Here is a 21,834-nt window from a genome sequence, read left to right on the forward strand (position 1 = left end):
CAAATCCCGTTTCCGGCCAGTGTGGTCAATTGATTTATTGATTTGAAAGCAGATGTACAGCACACGTTTATATGATAGAGTTCTAATGTAGTATGATTTTTTTTTCAACGTGTGCTTTTTTTTAGATGTCTGACACACAGGGGTGCACCCATAAAATTCTTATATACGTTTTTCTACTTATAAACCTTCATTATTAGTTGATAAAGTAGTAAAATGCCTTTGTTTCTGAAAGCAAAATGGACTTTTAATAAGCTTACACCCTTTATCAAATAATTCTTGTTTCAGAAAAAATGTTCCATTTGTCCAGTTGCTAAGAATTAAAGCAGCAGCTATGTGTACAGTTATGCACCTACCACCTCAAATGAAACTTAATTACGTGTAACGATGCATAGGATTATTGCCATGCTTTGGCCAAGCAACTGATAATTTGCTATAGTGAATAATGTTAGATACCAGCATTTGGACAGGTTTATTGGTTGACTCAATCACATGCTCTTGCACTAAACTGAATCCAATTGTATGCCTACAGATGTAATATAGTGGGAGTGGGTGAACTGTGAGAGGCCTTTGTGTTTGTTTTGTGTTAAGTCAATTAAATTAATGACTAAAAAATGTGTTGGACTGGTCATCCTTCACCAGCAGAGGAATATTGTTTTAATTAATTAGAAGTCTATTCCATTCCAAAGTCCATATTTATGTAAACTACTGCATAGAAAGCTGCTTTGTGTTCAGTGGATTTCAGAGTGCTTCAGTCAGAGTTGCCTGTGCTGCAGAATAAGCCGTTCTGATAATAAAATGTTTAAGGGAAAGAAACTGGAATAAAATGTTTAAGAGAAAGAAACTGGAAATACAAACTTGCATTGCAGCATCAGTAGCCGTAATTAGAACAGAAAATTAGAGAAGTTCTAGTATGTAGGCAGAAAAGCTTTGGGAACTGGACAGGCTAACTTACTTCTGAATATGCATAAACCTTATATAATAATAAGGCCCTATATAATAACGCCCTATAAAAGAGATTTTCCTTCGCACATCTAGGTTAATATTTTGATGTTTGAATACAGTGCTAATGGGCATCAGCAAGGTGCAATCTGTCAGGGCTTTCCTTCCTCCATCCTTTTTGCTCCGTCTCCCTGCATAACTAATTCCAGTAGAACGGGCATCTGCCCAAATTTAGATAAGTTAGAAATTTATTCTGAATAAATAAATATTATCCTGCCCTTCCTCCAAGAAATCATATTCCTCCTTACCTTTTATCCTCGCAACACCCTGGTGATGTAGGTTACGTTGAGAGATGGTGACAAGCCCAAAATCATTCAGTGAGCTCTATGATTGATCAGGGATTTTAATCAGGCCTCCCTCATAATGTTGCCCCCTACCCTACACTGTCTTGCTTTACAAGGTAGAGTTGCCTTTATTACACTGATTCTTTTAACTGGGCTGGATAAAACAGCAGAAGCTGTTTTAGGTTTCAGTTGTCAAATTCATTACTTTTTTGCCATCAGTCACTTTCTGTCAGTGTCCCTTTCCAAAGGTGAATTACATAAGAGTTTTTCAGGTTTACTCATGAGACAGACATGGGTAATGTTGAGACATATACACATCTAGTTTTAGAAATATATTCTACCTAAAAATTCAAAGGGGAGAAGCTAGAATTTTGTTTTAGGTAATGGTTTGTAGGAGCACTGGAGACCAAGTCCTATGAGGAAAGGTTGAAGGAGCTGGGTATGTTTAACCTGGAGAGGAGAAGATTGAGGGATGATATAACCATCTTCAAGTAATTGAAGGGCTGTCATATAGAGCAGGGCTTCTTAAACTTTTTCCACTCGCAACCCCTTTCCTCCCAATAAATTTTTATGCAACCCCAAGTATATAGGTATATAAAACAGGTATACAAATCAAATGTTAACTGATAATAAGAAATAAATAAACCTTTTATGGTTACCAAATTTTTCGCAACGCCCACATTCAGTTATGCGACCCCACATGGGGTCACAACCCACAGTTTTAAGAAGCTTTATGAGGATGGTGCCAAGTTGTTTTCTGTTGCCCCAGAAGGTTGGACCAGAACCAATGGCTTGAAATTAAATCCAAAGAGTTTCCACCTAAACATTAGGAAGAACCTTTTAACAGTCAGAGCAGTTCCTCAGTGGAACAGGTTTCTTTGGGAGGTGGTGAGCTCTCCTTCCCTGGAGGTTTTTAAGCAGAGGCTAGATGACCATCGGTCTGCAGTGCTGATTCTATGACCTTAAGCAGATGATGAGAGGGAGGACATCTTGGCCATCTTCTGGGCATAGAGTAGGGGTCACTGGGGTGTGTGGGGGAGGTAGTTGTGAATTTCCTGCATTGTGCAGAGGGTTGGACTAGATGACCCAGGTGTTCCCTTCCAACTCTATGATTCTATGATTCTTTGATTTGGGATTGTTATATAGAAAGCATCTCAAAATGTAGAAAGCACTCTTAACTCTCAGAATTGTGAAACATCAATGAATACATTTTTTAAATTGTTCCACAATTTTGAGAGTTAATGTGATTTAATAGTGAGCTTTATATTAGGAGAGCAGACCCAGGGTTCAAACCTTCACACAACCATGCAGCTTGCTGGGAATCCTTGGGCCGGTCACACTCTTTCAGTTCAACTTGCATCACACGGTTATTGAGCAGATACAGTGGAAGTGAGAACAGACATATGTATTCATCCCCAGCGGCTTGGATGACAGGTGGGAATATAAGGATGTGATAGATAGCTATTTTAATTCTGTGCAAGTTATACAATCCCTCCAGCATTTTCATGTATTGCTGGCAGGGAAATATGGGCTATAATAACAGGAATTGAATACTCTGGGAAAACTGAATTTGAAGTTTCCTGTTACGATGGTGATTTGAGTGTTTCTTTGCAGTTTCTCCAAGATACCCTTGATGCCCTGTTTAACATCATGATGGAGAATTCAGAGAGTGAAACTTTTGACACATTGGTGTTTGATGCTTTGGTAATTATATATTTAAATTTACTTATTATATTAGTTGCTCTTTAAAGTCACTTAAATGGAGTGGTTAACTGGTTAAAATATGACATTTGGAAATTATATGGCTTTCCTTAGCGATCCTAGACTTATTAGGTATGGAAGATCTCTTTTGAAAATGTGTGTTTAGAAATGATTGCTCCTTTCAAACCTCAAATATGTTGATTTGAAATTATTGTTTAGATGATTTAGTTAGCGGAGGAGTATTAGTGATTGTGCTCCAGAATCTGTTTTTGGATGCTTGCACTTTTATTACCATTCATCCAAAAGTGGCTGTAGGAATTGATGCTAATTTGGATTGTACAAGGGGAAGAAACATGTTGAGGATGTATCTTGTAAATAAAACATTGGAGGGAACTTCTTATTAAAAGTGAGCTGATCATGTATGGAAACATAAACAGAACCTCTTCCTGGTGGTGAAGGGCAAGGCAGGTATGAGGAATGCTGCGGAGTTCTTGTAAATTCCTAGAAGAAAACAATACAAACAGAAATACTAGAGCTGCTACTTCATAGTACAGTTTGATGCAGGGGAACAAGACTCAGGAAAAACCTAGAAGCCTGCTCTTGGATACATTATATTTGAATACAAAAAAAGCAGTAAAAATATGTGTTGTGATTAACCCTCTTTTTATGTTACAATACATAGTATTATCAACACAGGACAGTCAAACCGCTTGACATAGGACACAATCCCATTTAGTTGCTCATGACAGTCATTTGTTATGTAGAATTACTGGCGGGCAAAATTTCAAAGCTCAGTTTAGAATTAGACTTGGCAAACTGAACTACATTTTCTGCAAAAGTGTGTGTATCTATGTGTAAACTGCCCTCAAGTTGCAGACAAATTATGGCAACCCTACCAAGGGTCTTTCAGGGAAGTGAGTTTTTCAGTGAGTTGGCTTGCCTTTGCCTTGTTTTACAGAGCCTTCCTTGGTGGTCTCCCTTCAAAGTACCGACCCTGCTTAGCTTACAAGATCTGACGAGATTGGGCTATGCCATGCTGTCTTCCCTCCCATAACAGTAGCCCAGGAACTCTGGAAAATGTAGTCTTCCCAGAGCACTCATTTTGTTCAGATGCCAGGCATCTTGGAAACTACTTGTCCCGCAGTTCAGTCCCCTCCAGTATCTCTAATGCTGCAGTCCGAATAGAGACTGGGGAGGTTACGATTGAAACGAGGATATGGATAGCCACAATTTCTTATTGGCTTAAAATAGCACTCTGTCCTAAAGGACTCGTTAATCTGATCCTGTATGACACTTTTACCTCTCCCTGATTGAGGAGTCTGAAGAAAAAATTAGGCTTCTATGGTCTCTCTCAAGAACTACTTTTATCTATGGAGTATTTGCAGGCCAGGGTTTTGATAAGGCAAAGAATACGAGACGTAGAAAGACAGCATGATCTGAATAGACTTAAAAATGTCTGTTACAATCGAAATACCCTTACTAATGTGACCCCGATGCCATATCTTGTTCATCTGGAAAATCCTGATTATAGGAGGGCCTTTACCTTGTTACGGTGCAATGCTCTCCCTTCAGCTATAATGGAAGGTAGATACAAGAAGATCCCCTATGGTGAACGTCTATGCCCTTGTTCTGATGGGAGCATAGAGACCCTTGAACATGCCATTTATGACTGCAAAATTTATAATAAAATAAGAGAAGACATTTCCCTTGTAATAGCTGACCACTCAGGGAGCACTAGAGCGACTCGCCTTTCTAACTTGCTCTCAGTTAAAGACACGGAGCTAACTTTTAAAATGGCCAAATTTGGATGGCGAATTAAGAAAACTAGACGAGCATGGGTCGAACCCAATGAATGAGTTTTAACTGTGTTTTAGTTACGCTTATGTTTTTAATAGTTCCCCTACGAATGTTTAATTATATATTTATGATGTATTGATGTATATAGCTACTATTTTTATTATGTAAAAGTTTTTTATTGTTATTTGTTATTTGTTGTTCAGTTAGGTAACCATACACAAAGATGGGATCCTCCAATATTAGGCCCCAAGCCATTGGCAGATCAGTAAATGGCTAATAGGTGGCCTTTAATTGGGCCCTTGCAAGTAATATGGCAAACCTTTCTAGCTTTCTAAGGAGTGTTTCATGCTGCATTCTTGAGAATCATGCCAATATAGGAGATGTTGACTCTGTGAGCATTGTAAGGTATTGTGAAGGATCCACATTTGCATATATTTTATTAAAAAGTTATATAAGCGTCTAGATTAGCAGTTGGATCCTACATTGCGCATACATAAGAATTGTGGTTTACCTTCTCCTCCTTGGAGCCCTTTCTCAGCGTGGAAAAGTTTATTTGTGGGGTTAAGGGACTTGAACACATGAATAGCCGTGTTAGTGAGGATGCTGTAGAAGGGACCAGGAAGAGGGCAAAATTGCTCCTTTCTTTCTCCGCATGCACAAGAGACAGAAAAGGTGTGCTTATTCCCTTTCTCCTTTTCACTATACAGCTGGTGCAGCTGTTAAGTGAGGAGAATCCCTCAAGCCTGGCAATAGACTTTCCTACAGTCAAAAAGGGCTCCAGTGGGGAAGGGAAAGCAGGGAAGATCCCAGACCATCAGCTTTTCCCACTGGCTGCTTGCGGTGTCCAAGCCTAGCACTGCAAGGCACTTTTACCTTTGTTGAGACAAAGCTTCCAAGAAACAATAAAAAAAAAATTATTGCACAAGGGCAATAAAAAAATAATGTCAATAATCTGAAATAGGTTGTACATTCCACAAAAATATGCAGTGTTATCCATCTTCAGCACTGCCACTCTTAAAACAGACAGATTCACCAGCTGCTTTTTCAGATGTCAGAAGTCCAGGCTGTACAGCCCACAATGTGATTGCATTCCTAGTTTAACTGCCTGTTCAAAATTCCACTTGGCCATTTTCCCTCTGAATGGAAATTGTGCAAATGAGGTCCCTTTCACAGTTTCTTTCACCCTGGAGTTCTTTTATACGTACCATATTTTCAAGGTAACTGCTTGTTCTTTCACGTTGGGTAGGTATTCATCATCGGATTGATTGCCGACCGGAAGTTCCAGCATTTCAATCCTGTTTTGGAAACCTACATTAAGAAACATTTCAGTGCTACCTTGGCATACACGTACGTATAATATTTTAACCCGGAAATAATGTTCTGAATACCAGGTATATTGAGAAGTCATTATTGTTACGGCTGTTCTTGTTAGACTTATCTGCTCAAAATGGATTCCAAGACTATTAGATGGTATATCTTGAAAGGCTACTTTCTTCATGCCAAGGCTGAACTGCGTTGATCTTGGTAATTGTCTGACAAGGGTCGTTTCTCAGCAGCAGTAAGTGTAGGTTTCATTTACAAGCAGGGACTGAAGAGATTGAAGGAAGGGAAGAGAAAAGCATTATTGTGTTAATACTAACAAGTCACACCTTCATGGAAAGACAGTCTTCTCTGTCGGTCTCATGATTTACTTTCCCTTCAGGGATATTGTTCTGTTATTTCCTTTCCTTTCACCAAAATGTGAGAGCCATTTTTTTTTTTGCATCTAGCGTCGGCGAACATTCATGTATTATTTATTCTCCGATTTTTAAACACGTTAAGGTCCAAGCCTTGTCATTGAAATTGGTAGTTGACTATTTAACATTCTGTAAAGTGAAACAAGATTTGTTCTTTTTTATGTAAATGATTATTGTTATTTCAGTGTGAAATCTATTAAGGTCTTGTGAGGTTATGTGCCATTTTAACCGTATGATATTATCCCAGATTACCCAAAGATTGATTGTCTACTGCACGTGACAAGAAATGAGGCAGAAGGGCTGCAGCTTGGCAATGCTGTGACTCAATGACAGAGCACATGCTTTGCATGCAGAAGGTAGCACATTCATCCTCAGCCATAAGATGAACTAGGATCTAGGAAACTTAGATTTGAATTCCTGCTCTGCCATGGAAGCTCATTGGTTCAGCCTAACCTACCTCATAGGATATTTATTGTGATGAGAATGACGTTGTAAGCTGCTTGGAGTCCCCATTGGGGAGAAAAGTGGGTATATGTTGAGTTAATGCATCTCACGCAGCAGGTATCGGGACAGTTTGAGATCCTGGAGAGGCACTGCCAGTCAGAGCAGACAATACTGAGAAAATGGACCAGATCTGGCAGCTGCAACTGATCCTGTGATAATACAAATTATCAACATTCATACTTGACAGAATTACACAGCTGGGACATTCTTGTTTAACAGAGTACTACAATTTAGTGTTGTAGATCTGCCTTAACTTTGTTACCATGTTAAAAACTTAATTTAAAAAGTGTGTGTGTATGTGTATATATATGCGTGTGTATGTATGTATGTGTATATATGTATGTGTGTGTGTGTGTGTGTGTGTGTGGTCTGTCATAGAGTATATGGGTAGTTCAGTGCTTCCGAAAGCCATTATAGGTTTCCCAGTACAGTAGAAGTTGTGTCTGTGGAATAGTTTCATTTAATCTGTAGTGTATACTCTATTCATGTAAGTTAAAAGACCATTACTTTTCAAGACTTAAAAAAATCTAAATTGTGTGGTAGTTTTAACTAAAACATCCTTGAAGGAAGACACATTCCACCCTGATTTATGGCTTTGCGTTCTCTGATGTGTGAGAAGGCTACCTGATTAATTTGAATGAAGTTCTGTACATGCAAAGGGAGCCATGTAAGAACGCTTATATACCTTTGGAACCTCTTTTCTGGTTAAAAATAATAATACTGGTATCATGGTTGAGATATCGCAGCAGTGATAAAATTATTATTTGCTCTTAAATTTATTGTATTAAGATACCTAAAGTGTATGTAAAATAGGTGGGTTATGCATTCCTTGTATATAGGATCAAAGTGATGTAAGGTTTTATAAACATAACTTACTGCAATGAAATGAAAGTGTAGAAAAAATTCAGGCAAAGTTTTTTGTTTAGTATCTTGAGAGCTGCAATAAATTTTGTTTGGCCATAATGATTGCTGCATGTGTGGAGATAAATGGAAGCACAAGCATACATGCAACAGTGATGTTTCTTGTGTAACATGCATAGTTGCCTTTAGAAAATATTGTTCATTTTTAATTTTATTACAAAATATATAAAGCTATTAATAACTACTGCTAAGTTTGTGTATTAAGAATTTTGTCAATATTTAATGTCATCCCTATTAACTTGTACACACACTAAATTTGCAAGCAGATCAGGGATATAAATCAAATCTTAATCTTCTCTAATATAATTTTCAATTTAATTGACTTAGGACATTGCAACACTTTTAACCTACATTTACTTAGCAAAGAACTGTAAATGGAAATAGAGGAAAAAAAGAATTGACTTTGTAGCTTGCCTGATTTGGAGTGGTGGACTCTAACCCGGAGAACCGGTTTTGATTCCCCACTCGTCCACATGAGTGGTGGACGCTAATCTGGTTAACTGGATTTGTTTCCCCATTCCTACACATAAAGCCAGCTGGGTGACCTTGGGCTAGTCACAGTTCTCTCAGAACTCTTTCATCCCCCCCTACCTCACAGAGTGTCTGTTGTGGGGAGGGGAAGGGAAGGTGATTGTAAGCCGGTTTGATTCTTCCTTAAGTGGTAGAGAGAGTCGGCATATAAAAACCAATTCTTCCTCTTCTGATTAGAGGCCACTCTCACTTTTCTTTCCAATTGTTCTTTATGTCATCATACTACCAGCGTGGTGAGCCAGCGTAGAGAGCCAGCGTGGTGTAGTGGTTAAGAGCGGTGGACTCTAATCTGGAGAACTGAGTTTGATTCTCCACTACTCCACATGATCGGTGGATGCTAATCTGGTGAACTGTGTTGGTTTCCCCACTCCTGCACATGAAGCCAGCTGGGTGACCTTGGGCTCTTCAAGCTCTCTCAGCCCCACCTACCTCACAGGGTGTCTGTTGTGGAGAGGGGAAGGGAAGGTGATTGTAAACCAGATTAATTGTTCCTTAAGTGGTAGAGAAAGTCAGCATATAAAAATCAGTTCCTGCTCCTCCTCTTCCTCCTTCTCCTCTTCTTCTTCCATATAAATCTATGAACAGAATTTTCTCATGTAACAGGTTAGCATCTAAATTTTTTTAAAGGGTATACATAGAAATGTGATTAATTTTAGTGCAGAAATATTTGCTTCATGATGCATATTTAATTGGTTACAGTGCACTCAGTATAGTAGGTGAGATAATTGTACGCATCTCCATAGAAGAAGAGGAAGCTATCCTTTCCCCCCCCGTCCTTACACTTTTATATCTTGCTTCTCATCACTGAGTCAAATGTGAAGTTTGTATGTGGAAACAGGCCGCTGTGTTCATGAGGCATTGTACATGTGTTCAGTTTCTTGGGCAGGGATCTAAAGAGTTAATTAAGGGCATTTTAAGAGTTTGTACATTCTCTGCCATAAAGCAAAGTGCTTTATTTATTTATTTATTTATTTATTTATTTATTTATTTATCTGCTGCTTCTTCAGAGCCCTGCCTGGTGGCTTGCAGTTTAAAACCACAGTATATATTAAAAACATTAAAAGCAAGCCATTAAACATAAAAATGTTAAAAACTACCTATAAAACAGAAGCAGCACCTTGTTCTTTGTTTTTCTCCTACCTTTGAGATTTCCCTCCATTTTAAGTGGAGGTCCAAAGTTCCCTTTGAGCATGCAGATCTACTTGTCTGTTTCTTTGGATCCCACCCTTTCTTTTCTGGACTGAATCCATTGTATATCAGTTTCTCATTTCAGAACCTGTCTTTTATTAAATTGCCATTAACATTTTTTTAAAAAAATCTTTCCATACAGAAAGCTGACAAAAGTTCTAAGAACCTATGTGGATAACGCTGGTATTACTGATCAACTATTCAAAGCTATGAAATCTTTGGAATATATCTTCAAATTTATTGTACGATCAAGAATTTTGTTTAACCAGTATGTATCTTGTTTTTGGTCATACCTCATCTTTTAAATACCTCAGTTTTTGTAATAATGATCATTAACATAAAACGTTGGGTTGGATCTAGCAGAAGAGTTCACAGCAGGAGTTGGCAAAGTGGATCTTACCCCTTTCCCCTTCCACAAGCAGCCTGCCCTGTTCTGAAAATCCTCTCTTGAGGATTGGGAGGGCCCTACAAACAAATTGTGAAGGGCGAGATGGTGCCGCAACAGTGAAGGGGAAATGAGTCACAGCTTCTTTTTCCCTTCCTCTGCTCAAAGGTAGTATCATTGGAGGAGAGAGAGAGAGAGAGAGAAGGAAGTGTTGAGAGAGCCAGCATGGTGTAGTGGTTAAGAGCAGTGGTTTGGAGCAGTAGACTCTAATCTAGATTCCCCACTCCTCCCCATGAGAGGCGGACTTTAATCTGGTGAACCGGGTGGGTTTACCCACTCCTACACATAAGGCCAGCTGGGTTACCTTGGGCTAGTCACAGCTCTCTTAGAGCTAACTCAGCCCCACCTACTTCACAGGGTGTCTGTTGTGGGGAGGGGAAGGGAAGGTGATTGTAAGCCGGTTTGATTCTCCCTTAAGTGGTAGAGAAAGTCGGTATATAAAAACCAACTCTTCTTCTTCTTTACTTGATTTCTCCCATGGCAGTGCCCCCTATTTGGACCAAACAGGAGGCTGCTTGCGGAATGGGGAGAGAGTTCCTTTCCATCCATGAACTCTTCCTTTGAATCCAGCTCAATGAAATAAATGATTGTTTGGGGCCTACCGAAAATACTACCTTTTTATTACTCTCTAATTAAATGAACAGTGACTGTTTTGCATTACACTCTGCATTTCCTGCTGGTTAATTATTGATTCAGGTTGTGTTACTGTTGACTTTGGAAAGGCAGTATGTCTGAATAACAAGGTGAAACCTCCAAATTTAATGATACAATATTATCTCATTCTTAAACTCACAATCCTACTTGATGATGGAGATGCTTAAGAAATATTGAAATTGCCATAGAGTTGAAATGCAAACAGTAGATAATTTCTTGACTATAATGAAAATGCTTTGTCAAGGTTATATTAGAATTTTAAGATGGACTTTTATATCCATATTTGGGAATATAGAAGACAATAATGCCGTATATTTTCCTCACTGTTCAGAAGAATCTGTTGATGCATCTGGATGATTAGAATTAGGACTATGACAGATTTCCACTGCCCTTATAGTGTGCACATTGCTTTATAACTGATTTTTACAAGGTACTGACCAATGGGTACATTATTTATTTTCTGGAGATTTGAACTTGGATCATTCCAGGTCCCATTCAGTAGTCTGTTTTGGAGATCACATTGGTTTGCATTAATGTCTTAGAAAATTAGATGGCATATAAGTGTTCATTGTGGTACTGATCTGACAGCAGTATTAATTGCAGGCCTCAGACCTAGTGTCTTCCATGTGACACTGGTACTCTTCCTGATTGTATCAGGTCCCACACATCAAGCAGGCCACACACTAGATTTGATCTTTGGTATGGGAATAGATATTAGTCTGATGTCTGTGGATGGTGTGCAGTGGTGAGATCTCTATGCCCTGTAGGCCAGGCTGGGGTTCCCAGCTCCTCCCTGCTTAGGCGGTGAGATTTATGCTCCCCTGCAGAGACTTATGGATCCAGTTGGTTTCCAGAATGCTCTGCGGGATCCAGAACCCCCTGTGATTCCTTGGATGAGCTGGTGGATGATTGGCATGCCCCTCTGTCTGAAGCCATTGACGAGATCACACTCTGATGTCCTCTTCACCCCTGCTTAAACCAAGCCCCGTGGTATACTACGGCGCTATGGTAGAAAAAGTGGGAGCTTACACGACTAGAGCGAGTTTGGCGTCAAAGCCGTGACTTAGCCGCAAGAACATCTTATAGGATGCTTATGAAATCCTACGAGATGACAGAGAAGGCTGCAAAGAAGAACCAATTCTCGGCCTCCATTGAATCTGCTAGCTCTCGCCCAGCACAATCCAGCTTTCCTTATGATATGTTCTGACTATGTTTATATTGTTTGTTTTTCAGACTTTATGAAAACAAAGGAGAAGCTGACTTTAGGGAGTCCTTGCTTCAGCTCTTTAAATCTATCAATGAGATGATGAGTAGCGTGTCTGATCAGACTGTTATAGTAAAGGTATGATTCTAAAATAAAATTATTTTGTGTTTGTCTTCTCACACTGAGGTGCAGTAATACGTTTCTAGTGTCCCGTACAAAGTATAATGGTTGAAGATAATGTTAAGTTAATTGTTTTGAATTTAATTTGAAAGACAATATCTATAGGAATTTAAGACAATGGCTTGTTCTAGACATAAGGGCAAACCATAACGTGTTAGTATGTGTAACAAGCTGGGAAACTTGGGACTCCCTTACTTCTTCATCCCTTTGCTTGTGACCAGAGAAGAAAATATTTCTGTTTTTGCAGCAAACTGTAATTTATCTGAACTGGCAAACTGTAGGTATGAGTTTTTTCTGCAAACTGGGGTTAAGATGGAGGTTTGGAATTTGGATTGGGAAGAGCATAAACCATAGCTTGCTGGTTTAGATGTAGCATCACATTATGGCATGCCACAATAGTGGATGGATCTAATTAGATTGTAGCATGTGAGAGGAGAAGGTGGGGGATTAGATAGTGAGTTATGCAATGGTCTTCTTACCATAATTAATATAGTGGAAAATCATGCACAGTCATATGCATATCTTGTAGCCACATATCTTGCAGCAGGCCCTTGTTCCTGTTGCTTTTGAGAGATTAGGTATTTTGAGATATTAGATATTGCAATTAATTAGTAGTATAAATAAGGTGTTGGTTCTCCTGTGTGATTTTGAGACAACTCCCTGAATTGGCAGTTGCAAAGTTTGTCTTTGCTATGCTGCTGTTTTACATGAAGGGTACATTGGTTGTGGTTTATAAAAGACTCCCTTCCCTAAATAAGCACCTTAACAAAAAAAGAAAGAAAGAAAGCAAAACCAGCAAAATCACACGTCCTTCATTCATATCTCTCTTATTATGGTTCCTAAAATGGTATTGATTTGCATGTGTTTCATCATGTATGTTGCTGGTCAGCCTCATATCCTCAGACAAGGCAGTCCTTCTCTGGTTTGTATTACTGGAACGGTTCTTTGGCCAGCACAAAGTGGATTTCAATCAGTGGTCGCTGTACAGCCCTGGACCCAGGCTAGATTAAAGTAGTAGTAGTATGCAATACATTCATGTACATGCATATGAAGGTTGTATGCTTTTTAGCTGTGATCTCCAGATGAGCTGGATACAAGAATTTCTAATGCTGCCACATCAGTCAAGACCAATGGATGCATGCAACAAATAATGTAAAAGCTTTCTTCATTGTGTACATCTATTTTCTATACTTATTTGAATTGATCTTAAAATGTGTTGCTGAAAGACTGTAGCACCAGTGAAAACGAATTTAATGATATTTTGTCATTGTGCTATTGGGAGAATAATTATAAACAGACTTAGCATATCTCAAATTCCAGCATTTGCTTACATTTGTATACTTGGGAGATATTCATTTTTTACAGGGAGAATGTAATCATTATACCTTCTAATTTTGGCATGTTGTAGCCCCCCCCCCCCCCCCCCGCCAAGCTCTCCTCATTCACATTGTGGTCTGATCTGGGAGCAATTGATGATTTGTGAAATTACAGTTCTGTTAATTCAAATCAGCCTAGAAAATAGCCTTTTCATATTCTGTTACAGAGTACCTAGTCATTTAAATAAATGAGAAATTTGTTTCCTATAATAACTCTGCCTGTGAACTGTGTCACTTTCATTAAGGAATAATTAACTTTCCAGTGGCTGATCTTCCTGTCAGAATATATATGATGCCTAAAAAGATACAGAAAATATCCCATGGTGAACATGTTGTCTTCACGTAACAGAAGGCAAAATAGGGTGTGGAAACTATTTAAATGAATAAACTCTCACCATTGCATCCATGTCAAATTAATTACTGTATTTTTTGACTAATACTGTAATTCAATTTACACATTCAATCCGATTGAGCCCGGCTTTGCTGGGGAAAGGTGCGGGTAGAAATAAAATAAAAATAAAATACATTTCCTACGTTAATGGCTGAATGGATGCAGAACTCAGTAAATACTACAAAGCAGTGGTTTTGACCCGGAGTGCCATGTAGGTGACCAGAAGGTATTTCTATTCATGCATGAAATGGATTAGTAGTTGTTCATTTCCGTCCCTGGCTGCAGGTTCCCATGTCGAGTGGAGTTGCATTTTGTTCCAGAGAAGGCCCTAACGCTTTGGAGTCGGGGTGGGGGGCTCACAAGGGTCTTTTGCAAGACAAAGTAGGAAACACTGTGTGCGCAGTATGGAATGTGCAATTGTTCGCATATAAGGCTTTGTATTCGACCAACTGCTTTTCCCCTCTTCATTTATAAACTGATTTCAGAGTACTGATAACTGAGTAAAGGTTACAATCTTGGCATAGCTCTCATAAGAATTAGTAATGACCTTGCGCTATGTTAATGGGCTTTCTGATTAAACCAATTTAGAGCCATTGCCTTCCTTTGTTCTTCCCAGCTATATTATATTTTACCACATTGCCTTTTGTGGAGTCAGAGAGCTAGGTGAAAATTGGTCTACTCCAGCTGGCAACGATTCTATCCTTCTCTTTTTCAGCCCATCTACCTGCTCTCCTTTTAATTGGATATGCCAGGGATTGAATCTGGGATCTTGTTCAAGCAAAGCTTGTGCTGCGCTTCTGAGCTATGGCCCATCTCTAAGCTGTCTCCCTTAAAAGACTTACGTAATAACTACTATTAGAACTGTATTTTCCAACTTGATATTCTGACATCAGATTAATCTAATTGATTACATTTTATCCTATCCTTCTTCCAAGGAGCTCATGCTTAGATGGTACTGATCTATTGTTTGGGCCCAGAGGCTGTTGCTTCAATGTATGCTTAACACTTTCCTAGAAATGGGTTCATACAAGAACTCAACCTGGAACTTCAGAGGAATTTGAGCTGCTGCTGAGAGGTCCAGCAGAACTAAGGAATTGGTTCCTCTTTTACCATTTCCCGAAAAAGATTGTTTAAGAGAACCGAGGCCCTTTCAGTGGTAAAACTAGGCTAGAAGCCAAATAGAAACCTCAAAGGTCTCAGAAATGAGAGGCCACAACGTATTTGCTTACCATGCCCCGATATGGAAGGCTGGGGGCTGGCCTGAATTTGTTCAAGTTAGAGGCAGTGATGGAAGACTTCTTCTGGGTTGGTTGTGCTGTGGTTTCTTTAAATACTGTAAGGACTGCTTTCTCCCTTAAGAAGAGCCTCTCCGTCTACTTAAAGCAGCCAGGAAGGACAGTCAATCATTTATGAAGTAGAGTTGGTTTTTATATGCTGACTTTCTCTACCACTTAAGGGAGACTCAAACCGGCTTACAATCACCTTCCCCTCCCCTCCCCACAACAGACACCCTGTGAGGTAGTTGGGGCTGAGAGAGCTGTTACTTACCCAAGGTCACCCAGATGGCTTCATGTGTAGGCTTGGGGAAACCAACCCGATTTACCAGTTTAGCCTCCGCCGCTCATGTGGAGGATTGGGGAATCGAACCCGGTTCTCCAGATCACAGTCTACCTCCAGACTACCGCTCTTAACCACTACACCATGCTGGCTTGGTCTTTGCTCTCCAAGGACTGTATCCAGATCCTGAAACTGCACAAATTGGAAAGCACCCATGAAACTCAGACAGATGATAGCCATAGAGTTGGCCAAAATTACTGTTGAATTGAATAGGGCAGACAATTCAGAAGGGACAGAAGAAATTGAATCTGCAAAATGTTAAACAAAATGGTCACTCGCTTGTTAGTAAAGAGACTAGTGGGTGTTTGTGAGAGCCACCCAGTAATACTTGGATTAGTTACAAAGCTGTTCCTTCACAGCAGCTCTGTGGTGGACCAAGCTAGATCTCATGGGTGTATGCTGATCAACCTTCGCTGCTTGATCTTTAGTCAAGCCTTTCCTTTTTATACACAGTGGTTGGCACATTTGGAAATTGAGTCTCTTGCTTCTCAGGTGTACCAAAAATGCTTCAATGGCAGTGTTGCTAACCATTTAGAAAAGTATTTCTACCACTTTGGTCCCTTGTTTTTTAAATCCCTAATAAGATCTCAGAAGCTAATCAGGGTCAGCCTTGTTTAGTATTTGGATGGGAGACCACCAAGGAAGTCCAGGGTTGCTGTGCAGAGGAAGGCACTGGCAAACCACCTCTGTTAGTCTCTTGCCATGAAAACCCCCAAAGGGGTCGCCATAAGTTAGCTGCGACTTGACGGCACTTCACACACACACACAATAAGCTAACTTAAACACATATGCTTGCTCATTTTCTCCCTCAAAAATCTTCTCCATTTGGTTCTTTTACCTATATTGTATTCTTATTTTATGGGCTCTCACTCCTGGAGTCCTCCAGTCTTAGAAGGATAACAGAATCCTTTCATTTTTGTTAACGCGCACATCCCATTCCTACTAAAAGTACCAGCCTGCTAAAAGTACCATATCTATGAGTGGTGAAGAACTAGTCTGATTTGTCATTTTCGTGGGTGGTTATGGAAATCCATCTTGTCTGTATGCTGAATAAACTGTCACTTTTGATTTGATGGGAACAGGTTGGTGAACTTTGTAGTGCTGTACAAGTATGTTACTAATTCTAATTAAAAATGTTAAGAAGTTAACAAACTGCTTAATTGTTGGTAATTGTTCCTGATGTTGCATTGGTATCTGATGGTTGTTGCTGAAATTAATATCCCTGTACTCGTGTATATCAGCATCTGGGAATAGCCAAGATAGTAATGATGCCACTAATCATGCAGAGTCTCATTTCAACTACAGCTTGCAAATGGAGTAAAGGTTACATTCTTGGCATAGCTTTCATAAGAATTAGTATTGACCTTGCGCTATGTTAATCGGCTTTCTGATTAAACCAATTTAGAGCCATTTGCCTTCCTTTGTTCTTTCCAGCTATATTATATTTTAATATGATCTGATACACTAAATGTAGATTTTTCGGTATTCTTAGATTTATTTTGAAAAAGTTGAGAGCCAGCTTTTGTTTCATATTAGAATTACAGAAAAAGCGGTTAAATCAAGAAAATGTTAAGGAAAGTTGCTATTTATTTTAACCAGTATACAAAAATATTCATTACAAAGATCATAGAAATATAAAATATTTAAAGTAAGGGGGACTGACTTAGGCTAACTGTAAAGGGAAATATTGCAGAGTGTGTCTTCTGATAAATCTTTCTATCTATAATACAGTAAAAGCTTTGTTATCTGGGACTTGATTATCTAGAATGCTCAGTTAACCCAACACTGCCTAGAGGACAAGCTCTTTCCCCTCAGATGCCATACCACTGCATTTTGGGCCCATTTGCCCCACTCCTGCCTGTCTAGCAGGCCAGCTTGATGCTTTTGAGCATTGATGCCAGCTGACATCAGTCTCAAGTGCCCCCTTCCTCTCAGTCTGCTTTGAGCTGCCTCTGCTGTAGGGCCCCTGGGTATAGTGGTTAAGAGCATGGTGTAGTGGGTAAAAGTGGTGGTTTGGAGCAGTGGACTCTGATCTGGAGAACTGGGTTTGATTCCCCATTCCTCCACATGAGTGGCGGAGGCTAATCTGATGAACTGGATTTGTTTCCCCACTCCTACACATGAAGTCAGCTGGGTGATCTTGGGCTAGTCATACCCTCTCAGCCTCACCTACCTCCGAGGGTCGTGGGGAGGGGAAGGGAAGGTGATTGTAACTTGGTTTGATTCTCCCTTAAGTGATAGCAAAAGTAGGCATATAAAAACCAACTCTTATCCTCCTCCTCCTCCTCTATGTTGAGTGGCTCTGTGGTTGAAGGGGAAGGGTCCCTGCAGGCATTGGGGCTACCTCTTCAGTGTTCCCTTTTAACATGTGAAGCTGCCATATACTGAATCAGATTATTGATCCCTCAAGTTAGCATTGTCTACTTAGACTGGCCGTGGCTTTCTAAGATCCCAGATAGAGGTCCTGCATATCACCTGCCACCTGATCCTTTTAATTGGAGGTGCTGGGGATTGAACCTTGGACCTGCATGTCAAGCAGATGTTCTAACACTGAGCCACAGCCCCTCTCCTAATGGGATGGGGTTTGCTCACTGCAGAGACCTCTGTGTAGAGGCCAGACAAGAGCAATATACTTGAGTAGCCAGCACATTTGATTGATTGGCAACCCCCATTCTCACTGAGTGGTAGGACTTCTGAGCATGGTGCCACCAGTGCGGCACCATAGCTTAGAGTGGCGGACTCTAATCTGGGGAACTGGGTTTGATTCCCCTCTCCTCCATATGAGCGGCAGACTCTAATCTGGTGAACCGGGTTGGTTTCCCCACTCCTAAACATGAAGCATGGGTGACCTTGGGCTAGTCACAGCTGTCTCTGTTGTGGGGAGGGGAAGACAAGGGCATTGTAAGCCACTTTGAGACTCCTTAAAGGTAGAGAGAAAGTGGGGTATAAAAACCAACTCATCTTCTCCTCTCTTCTTTTTCTCCTCTCTCCTCTCTTCTTTTTTCTCCTCTCTTCTTCTTTTTCTCCTCTTTTCCTTTTGAAACTGCAAGTATATAATGTTTACTGAGTTACTGTTACCTAAGTTTGTTTATTTTCTTCAAGAACTCCAAAAGGCTGGTGAGGCATGACTTCACTTTTCAAAAGATTTGTTGATTTCCTCTCAGCAGTCTTTGTTTGTCTGTGTGTATAATGATTGTATCTTTGACAAGAGTTTCTACTAATTTGCCTGGGAAAGATATTAGGCCAACTAGCCTGTAATTTCCTGATTCCCGTATGGATCCCCCTTTAAAAACCAGCATAACATTTGCTGTTCTCCATTCTTCTGGTACAGACAAGTTACGTGTACAGGTTATTAGATCAACAATCTCACACTTGAGTTCCCTAAGAACTCTCAGGTGTATGCCATGAAGACCTGGAGTCTTACTGGTTTTTAAGTTCCCCAAGAGGTCTAGAACAGGGGTGTCAAACATAAGGCCTGAGGGCCAGATCTGGCCCCTTGAGAGCTCTTATCTGGCCCGTGAGCCAGCTGAGGCAGCCCCCCCCCCCCAATCTGGGCTGGCAAAGCATGGTTTGGCCTGACCAAGTGATGTTTATGTCATATCCGGCCCTCGTAACAATTGAGTTCGACACCCCTGGTCTAGAACTTTATCTCTTGTCACCTCAGTTTTGCGCAGTTCTTTAGACTTCCTCCCTAAAACAGTGGGTGTTGTCTTGGTACGTGCCCCACACTCTCCTCAGATGCAAAGAACTGAAGTGACATGGTCAGTTTTCAGATATGGATCATAAGATTAGATGTTTTCAGAACTAGTGTCTGAAATTACTATTAGCAGATAACAGTAATGTGACTGTTTTGACTGTTTTTTGTTAATTTTTATTAGATTTTTTTCCTTTAAGAAAAACAAAAACAAACAAATACAACAAGAAAAAAATAAAAAAATTACAAAAAAGAATACAAGAAATTATAAAAGGGTATTCATATACCATAATTAATGCATTCATAATTACTAATTTATAATGTTAAGCAAAGATACCCTTTCCCCTCCACCCACCTAAAGAGTGACCCTTCACCCGACTTCCGCAGAAGTGTCTTAACAGTTTTATTTTATCCATTAATATTATAAATCACAATTGTTAAAAAATTGATTTCTATATCTCATTAATTAATAAAGTAAAATCAGTTTTTGCCAACTTATCCCAATATGAGGTGGCCTTAACCCATGCTTTTTTAAATTCTCCCATATCCTTTCCATGCAGAAATTCCGTTAACCTGGCCATCCTCATATACATCCATAATTTCTCTCTCCAGTCAATGATTGAAGGCTTATTTACTTGTTTCCATACTTTGGCTATCACAATTCTTGCAGCAGCAAAACTGTATTGACAGATAATCCTATCCTGGTCAGATATATTTTTTGGTGGGATTCCCAATAAGCAAAATGATGGTTTCCTTTTTACTCTACTATTAATCAAATTATTTGTTTCCCTTAATATTTTTTTCCAAATTTTTAAATTTTTTTTGCATAACCACCATACATGCATATATGTTCCTCTTTCCTTTCCACATTCCCAACAGATTCCCTTGTCTCCCCTATACATCTTGGATATCATAATTGGGGTTATATGACATCTATAAAACATTTTATATAAATTTTTCTCTGATTTCATTGGTTATTGTAAATTTAAACTCTCTCTTCCATAAATTTTCCCATATATCCAAATCAATATTAAATCCTAAGTCCTTCATCCATTTAATCTTAACTGGTTTGATTCTTTCTTGTTCTAGATTGGTCGTAATTAGTAATTTATACATTCTACCTATCAGTCCTTTATTTCCTTTATTTAATACTTTCTCTAACTCAGATTTATTTTTGTTAAATCCAAGCTGATTATCTTTATTAAATATATCTCTTAACTTATAATACACAAACCAATCCTTTATATCTAATTCTTCCCTACTTTTTAAAACCCATTTCTCTTCTTTCCAATCAATAATATTTCTATACTTATCTATATCTAAATTCATCTGTAATCCTCTTCTCATATGGGCTTCTGTTGGATTAACCCATCCTGGAGTCCTTTTTTCTAAAATCCTTCTATATTTTTTCCAAATTTGTAATAACCCTGCTCTAATTATATGAATATTAAAATCACTGTTTTGACTGTTGAGCTAGAGCACGATTTAATAGTAAGGTGTTCTTTAACTTATCAAGCTTAAAATGAATTTTTATTGGACTGAACTGGCATGGTTCATTATTTCTTATACATCTATTAGACATATGTGTATTTCTTGCAGAAGCTACTTCTTTGTAAATAATAAATAAATACTTTAGTGTTGATGGATCTAGGTGTGTTCTGATGTAGTGAAAGAGTCCGTCATATTGGTCTATCTTGTGTGGAAAGCTCTGTTCTTTTCTTAAAGAGAAAACTGCTGTATTTATGGATTGTGTGAATGTCTCCTTTATTCTTTGCTAACAAAAATCAATAGGCATCATCTAGAGAAATATGCAAATTAATAATTACCTCATACATTATTCAAGCAAAAGCTTATTTTGTATCATTGATAGCAGTTATCTTATATAAAGATATGATAATGGTTTTAATTAAAATAATTATACTGAATAATGTACCCTGAACTTTACCCTAATATGGTCCTTATTACTCACTATCCATAGTTATGATTTTACACAACACGTTTGAAGGCTAAAGGATCATAAAACTTAGGTCATGATATGGGCACTCAGTAGCCCATAGGCAGGATTGACTTGGCTCTTGTAGGAAACTAATTTCCTACCAGGGAGGTACATAAGCGAAAGTCACTCTAGTTGGGATCATAAGAAAAATCCAAGTTAGTATAGCCAGCATAAGACCCTTACATACTTATGAAGGTGGGATGTCTACAACAGACAGAAAGAAGCCAACATTCTGCCATAGGCTGTAAGCCAACGTCTGCACTTTTAACCTTCTGGGTCTGGGATGATGTTGCAAGAAGAATTGAACATACCATCAAGAAAGCTTTACTCACATTTGTAATACATGATGTTGGGCAAAGAATCAAATAATCCTACTGGAATAGTTGGATGGGGCAAAAATAAGGCAAATGGCCTTCTTGATCTACATTGCTTTCTCAGGTGTATCCTTTCTTCCTGCTCTGAGGGAAGGGCATCTTGCAGCTCACACCTTAGATTAAGTCCCTCTCTCCTTCCCATGTGCATTTGGAATGTAGTTACTCTTGCATGTGAGATTTGGGTGGGTTGTCTGGTTGCAAAGACAAAGCTGCTTGCCTTGTGTTTACACTGAGGCATTCTT

The 21,834-nt window shown here is 39.2% G+C and overlaps 1 protein-coding gene across 2 annotated transcripts in view; it reads left to right on the top strand.

Annotated features, from left to right (window-relative positions):
• The window catches only part of DOCK1 (dedicator of cytokinesis 1), a 530,876-nt gene that overhangs the window by 108,271 nt on the left and 400,771 nt on the right, over positions 1 to 21,834 (top strand). For both annotated transcript variants that reach the window (XM_056850272.1, XM_056850273.1), the window contains 4 exons: positions 2,898 to 2,987; positions 6,028 to 6,128; positions 9,804 to 9,929; positions 11,994 to 12,102. In XM_056850272.1, the coding sequence (XP_056706250.1) occupies positions 2,898 to 2,987; positions 6,028 to 6,128; positions 9,804 to 9,929; positions 11,994 to 12,102 (426 nt within the window). The remainder of the gene's footprint in view (positions 1 to 2,897; positions 2,988 to 6,027; positions 6,129 to 9,803; positions 9,930 to 11,993; positions 12,103 to 21,834) is intronic.

Source organism: Euleptes europaea, chromosome 5, assembly GCF_029931775.1.
Source record: "Euleptes europaea isolate rEulEur1 chromosome 5, rEulEur1.hap1, whole genome shotgun sequence".
NCBI classification, from domain to species: domain Eukaryota; kingdom Metazoa; phylum Chordata; class Lepidosauria; order Squamata; family Sphaerodactylidae; genus Euleptes; species Euleptes europaea.